General features: G+C 41.5%; 1 protein-coding gene across 2 annotated transcripts; it reads left to right on the top strand.

Annotated features, from left to right (window-relative positions):
- Positions 1–1,286: 1,286 nt before the first annotated feature.
- On the top strand, positions 1,287–5,269 carry prrt2 (proline-rich transmembrane protein 2). Of its 2 annotated transcripts, XM_010786047.1 has the most exons (4): positions 1,287–1,646; positions 2,325–2,626; positions 2,709–2,838; positions 5,064–5,269. In XM_010786047.1, exons 1-4 carry the CDS (start codon positions 1,376–1,378, stop codon positions 5,078–5,080), a joined length of 720 nt encoding a protein of 239 aa, XP_010784349.1. In that variant the 5' UTR covers positions 1,287–1,375; the 3' UTR covers positions 5,081–5,269. The 2 variants fall into 2 exon arrangements, with proteins under 2 accessions (XP_010784349.1, XP_010784348.1); XM_010786046.1 differs by lacking the exon at positions 5,064–5,269 and having other exon boundaries at positions 2,709–2,926.
- Positions 5,270–6,341: the final 1,072 nt, after the last annotated feature.

Here is a 6,341-nt window from a genome sequence, read left to right as displayed (position 1 = left end):
CACTTTCACTATCCGACGTGTTTATGATGCGCCAGCGGACGTCATTTTGTGCGTCTGCTGCTGTGGGGAAACTATGGAAACTACAGTTTTCTAAACAGCGGACTACAACATGGATGTATAATAAGAACGAGGGACTACTGTAAACTCATCTAGAGACTCTGCACCGTGCTCTGATGCTGTTGTTTTATGCTTTATGAACGTGGACAAAAGAGAAACATATTCTTCAAGTTGGAATTTAAATAAAAAAGTAACCACACAGCTCAGTAAAGACTGTGAAATGTTGACTTTATTTGATCATTTCAGTAAAAACTAACGTTCATATTTCTCTTTTTGATTATAATACTGATGAACGTTCAAAACAAAGCACTTTGGCAAGTTACCACCTTTATATATACAGTCTATGGTTACCACATACGTTTTAAAATGCTTAATAAGCACCATAACGTTCATGATATCATTTCTCGGTCATAATCGGTTGTTTCCGTGAACGGCCGACTGTTGTGTGACGGCAAATGCTGCGGCTGCAAGGCATTGTGGGGCAGCATTTTCTCCTCTCCTTTCTTCAAGGGAGGTCCAGTGGTTCCTAAGCTAAAGGAGGTTATAAAGGAAGTTTGAAAACTCCTTTCCTTTCATTTGGAGAATTGGAACGGTACTTACCATGGCTGCCAGTGAGGGACTTCCGTCATTTCAGTCCGTTAGGAAGGTTCCTAAGCTAAAGGGACTATTCGACTTCAGCCAAGGTCCATCTGGCTTTCTGTCGTCCATCTTGGTTTAGAGAAATGTATCATGCACTTACACTGACTTTCCACTGAGTGGCAGTGTAAGGGATGATGCAATAGGGTCCTATGTAGTGGCTGTGCAACCATGCCATCAAAACCCATGCATATACAAGAAAACACCTTTTGCAAAGCTGTCCACTGTAGTAGCCTCTATGTGTGAAAGGGTTCAGATCTGCTCTCGGGTGAGAAGGAGCTACTCTAGGCCAAATATATCAATTTGCTCCATAGAAATGTAATAGATCCCTTTATTTTGGTTCTTAAACCTCCACTGATCTTATCCTTCGGTGGTTTTTGATTAGCTTTCCAAGCCCCTGATACAGAGAGAACATTGTTTTTGTATTGCAAAATGCACCATTAATAATAGTGTTTAATCTTTTTTATGTGAATATACAATTTTTTGTTGTTGAAATGAAATAGAATGTTATTTTAGGGTGACAAAACACTGCTATTCTAAAAAGAAAATAGTACACATTTTCAGCAAAAACAACAGCACAATGATTTGTGTAAGCAGATGGGGTGTGTTGCACCTTCTGTTTACAAAAATGCTTAAACCCATGTTCTGACCCCTAGGTGAACTACTGGCAGCAAACACAGAAATGGACCACAAACAAGAGGCTTCACTCTCTGACAGCATGGCTGTGAACATGACGCCAGCTCCTGCCATTTGGGCCGGGGAGGATCAGCCGTCGCTGCTGGACCAGGAGGACTCGGTGTCGAGCCAAACCCCCGTCTCTGTGCCATGTCCGGGGGTCAGAGCTGAGCCTCTCATCCTCAGCAGCAGCAGCAGCAGCCCGGTCATCACGAGGCCCCCCCGCAGCAAGTCCAAAGGCGAGCTGGTCATTGTCATCAACGAGAAGCTGAAGAACAGTAAGTGACAGAGTTTGACCTGTGTTGAGGCAGCGGGTGGAGGAGGAGGGGGCTTAGTCAGCTTACTCAGGCAAAGTCAAGTTTCAGTGGAGGAGTCAAGGGCAGCAGGTTGAATAGAAGAAAAATATCAGGTCCTATGTCTAACCACCTTTACTAAACCTCAGTGAAACAGACCATGGGTTTAAGGAAAGATGTGAAGGATATGAAGAATATCAGCAACTGTGGTGCTAAGAGAATCCACCTGGCTTTACAAAGTCTCCTATGGAAAATGCTTGATTTTAAGCAATCTTCAATACTCAATCAAACGGCAATGCTTCATTTTCAACATAATTTAGTGTTTCATTTACAGAATCAAGAATCTTTGATTATCTGAAATACATCGATCACCAAGTCGTATATGCTTATTGCCGGCTTGCTTTTCACATCAGACAGCAGACTGGAGCTAGCAATAAAATAATCAAGATCAAATCATCCAATCAAAAGTAACAGCTCGTAAAATAATATACACAAATTCCTATGGGTAGATGGGAATTCTCACTTCTCAATTCTCTCAATTCTCTCTTCTGGTTTAGATACCTTGAAAGTGTTGGTATTTTAGTTTTAAAAGGCAGTTCACAGTTCATTTATCTCCTCCAGTGTTTTGACATTTCCTCGTCCTTTTCTGTCCCTCATGTGTAGGTAACGGGATCCACTCGGCGCCCGCAGAGAGCCCCTCTCCGGTCATCTGCTCTCCTCCCAGAAGACAACACTCCATCTCCTACCCCCACCCCCACCACAACAAGACGAGGAAGGGCAGCAGGGCGAGCTCCGTCGGCTACACCGCTTTCTCTCCTAGGCCGTCCATCTCCCGCCACTCCAGCATCGCCACCAACCCTCCGCTGGACCGCACCAAGGTCAAAGACTACCTCTTCCTGTCCGTGCTGGCCTGCTTCTGCCCCGTGTGGCCCATCAACATTGTTGGATTTGTCTACTCTGTCATGGTGAGAACAGGATCTTTTAGCTGTGTTTTAAATAATTATAAACATGTCTCAAGCTAACAGATGGTTCTTCCTTCTCCTTCAGTCCAAGAACAGCCTCGAGCAGGGAAACCTGGACGGCGCTGTGCGTTTGGGACGAGTGGCCAAGATGCTCTCCATAGTGTCTCTAGTTGGAGGGACGCTCATTATCATCGCTTGCATCGTCAACCTGGCCAGTGAGTCTCCAAGATCTGACCTTTGAACCTTAAAAGAGCTGCAACTTATTATTATTTGTATATTCGATTAATCATTTGGTCTGTAAAATAGTGAAACATTTTCATCCCTGTTTCTCAAAGCCTAAAATAATGTCTTTGGATGCATGAAAACAGAATTTTCTGACATTCTTTATTAAATAACACAACTTATTATACCAATCCATGTACTCTGTTGTTCATACAGTAAAAAGAAAATATAAAATATACCTGCTTTAGCACATGCATTGAATCTGAAAAACGAGAATAAAGAAAAAAAAATGCACCAAACAGTTATTAAACTGATAGATTCCAAATACATTACATTCATATAGACAATAACCATAGGGGAAATAGGACTATAATAATAAACACTTGTAAATACGTACAGACTAAGATTTACATTAAAGGTGACCTATCATGCAAAATGCACTTTTGTACGTCTTTTCTACATGAATATGTGTCCCCGGTGTTCCAGGGAACTCACCAAGTGTCAGAAAACACAACCCTCTCTATTTTCCTCCATACCCAAATCTCTTAAAAAGGGGCTGCAACGGATCTGATACAGACTGATCCAGATTTGAACACTTCTCTGACGTCACATAAGTGGCGCTACGGCTATTGGGCCAACTCCACCAATCAGGAGGAGACAGCCACCGACATTGCCGTTCGAAAGCGCTGGAGACGCTGTAGTACATATGCCAGGCCTGTAGATGGTGCTGTTCTCACAGAATCAGCCCATGAAAAGACAGTGTTAAATTGAGCGAAATGAGGAATGGCTAAAATGCATGATCTGTTTGGTATTTTGAAAAATAAAAAGTATAAATATGTCTTATATAGGTATGATCCTACACTATATTATTAGAATATAGCATGATTGCAAGACCATGATATATAAATGGGGCTATAATACAAATTAATCTTGTTTTTTTTCTGTTATTTGAGTTGTTGCTGCTCTAAACCCTTACCTCACATTTTTACCCCTCTGTGTGCAGTGATTAATCCCCCTGATTTGTATCAATAGCCTTGCTAACACTGATTTTCCTGTCAGTGCTGCTGTCCCTGTTTATCCCGACACATTATTAAATTAACCTTCGTTAGCATAATCTGACTGTAATCACTGATAGTATTACCCTTGTTGGCAATATACCTCGCTCAGTTACAATGCCTGCACGACTCAGGGTGGCACTTTAGGAACCATGTCATTGCTATACAGCGATCAGAGCACATTAATCACATGAGACTCAAACACACTTGCTGACATGTTTGTTTATCGGCCCCGGCAGCCTCCTGCCTCCAGCTGTGTGTGTCTCTGCGGTGATATGTGCTGTCAGATGTATGTCTCGCCCTGTTTGCTGGTACATAATGTGAAGGCTCTCTGTCCCTGTGTGTCTTCATATCATGTGTCAACGTGTTAGTTGTTGACATGCTCACAAGACAAATATGTGTACATTTAATGTACTGAATAAAGAGATATGATAACAGAGCAGTGACTATAATTGATCATCAGAGGTGTCCTAAAAGTACAATGGCTCCTTAATTTAGAAAATTGGGTTGCTTATTAAGCCAGGGATACAAAATATACTTTTTTAAAGTGAATGCGACACTAAACAATTACAATAATAATACATGTCTTTAGCTAACTAGTTTGCTGTTATGGATAGGCAACAATGTTTAGCACAGGTAAGCTAGCTCACATGGTTGCACATTCATTTGTAAGTGAGATTATCCTCAGTGTTGTGTAGGAAAAAAATGTTGTTGCTAAAAGAATGTTGGATTCATATTACTGTAGTTTTTAGACATTAGAAAACCATTTAAAAACATATATAAGTACAATATAATGGGAACCCCCCTGCAGTAACCGACCCGTGTATGAGAAATGGAGTAATATTTGTCACCTCTGTACTTCATGATTAAATGTATACATGTATGGTCAGTTAAAAGACTCTTTGCCTTTCCCCTTCAGTCAAGCAGATACTCATCTGTAGGCCTACTTTGTTTTTGATGCTGCCTGTTGGGTCTAATTAAGCCGAGACATGTTCTAATTAACTTAATGACTAGAAGAGCACACAACTTTAAGGGCTCAGGGACAACCCGTGTTTTTCTCATTACATAACTTGTCCTCTGTGGTCTATGAAGTTTATCTATCCATATCAAGTCGTTTCACAATATAACTCTAAAACTAATACGCTTCCTTTTCTTTTCTTTAGTAAATGTGAAAACCTGAGTTTCATCCCAGGATGAAACTGGATAAGGCAACTGACCGTCCGGCCCGCACCTGTACCACCGTCTTTACCGCCTAGTCATTACCTGGATGTGTGACAAATATGCACCCGATATACAGTGCGTACTTGTATTTCTGTAATCTATATAAATCCCTTTTTGCTAATGGAAGAAAATAAAATATGCAAATGCAGCTGTTCTGAGTCAGAGGAAGGGAGAAGAAAGTCTAATCAGCCCCTTCGTATTCTGGTCATTCAGAATGATTCTTGAGAAACTCTTCGAGAAGTGACTCAAACAAGCTGGACTGGAGGAGGGGTGGAGGTGGTTTCAGACCGTGAACCATCAAGGACTGCCTCCCAGTTTCAGCGCCACATGCAACAAAATGTCCGCCCTTCACTGCACCCGATGACAGGACACATCTGTTTGCCGTCAAATATCCTCTCAAACATGGAGAAGCTCTGGGATTTGGTTTGGCTGCATTGGAATCACAGAGCAGATATTAGTCCTGGAAGAGAAGAAACACTTTGAATCTCTGTGTGTCCTCTTGTTTCTGACTCTTCTCTGTGGTTCTCATGACTCCCGCCCATACATCATGTGTATGGGTGGCAAAAGAGGATGAAAAAGAGGCTTACCAAGGACTAGCTACGGGTGCTAAACTGCAAGGGATTATGGAAAGTCTCACACAGGAGGCACAGTCATCACTGGGAGGAAATATATGTGCCAAAAAGAAGAGCCGACTCTAAACACAGAGTTGTTGTAGAGACGAAACATGTTTTTTTACTCTGCTGCAACTCTACTGTTTGTATATCCGCTCAACACCACTGACCACTGTGAGCCTGGGAAGGGTACACAACAAAAAACACTGTAGCATCTACTATACTAATTATTATCATCAATATATCTTTTGATAATGTTTGTAAAAGATCACATTGAAACTGAATTTCATAAGCATAAGTGATGCTCTTGAAGTGCTGTGCCGCGGTTGACAGTTGGTGGTATAGTTGTATGCATATGGGCATCTGTATTTGGTTAACAAATGAAATTGCTTGTTATTGCAGCCAAAGGCTCCAGCCTCAGTCTGCAGCCACAGTCTGCAGCCACAGGTAGCCCATACTCGCAAACAAGACAGATTGTGGCTTTTTGTCCCCTTTAAAAAACCTAAAACAGCAATGAGAACCATAATTATTTGCCCATTTGGTTGTCTTTATTATTCTATCTTATTCTTCTTATATTCTTAACTAACCTTTAATCTACTCACTGTGATC

Source organism: Notothenia coriiceps, unplaced genomic scaffold (assembly GCF_000735185.1).
Source record: "Notothenia coriiceps isolate Sejong01 unplaced genomic scaffold, NC01 NC01_scaffold00028702, whole genome shotgun sequence".
Taxonomy (NCBI): Eukaryota; Metazoa; Chordata; class Actinopteri; order Perciformes; family Nototheniidae; genus Notothenia; species Notothenia coriiceps.
Note: the sequence above shows the minus strand (reverse complement) of the source record. Positions and strands in the feature narration are given on the sequence as shown.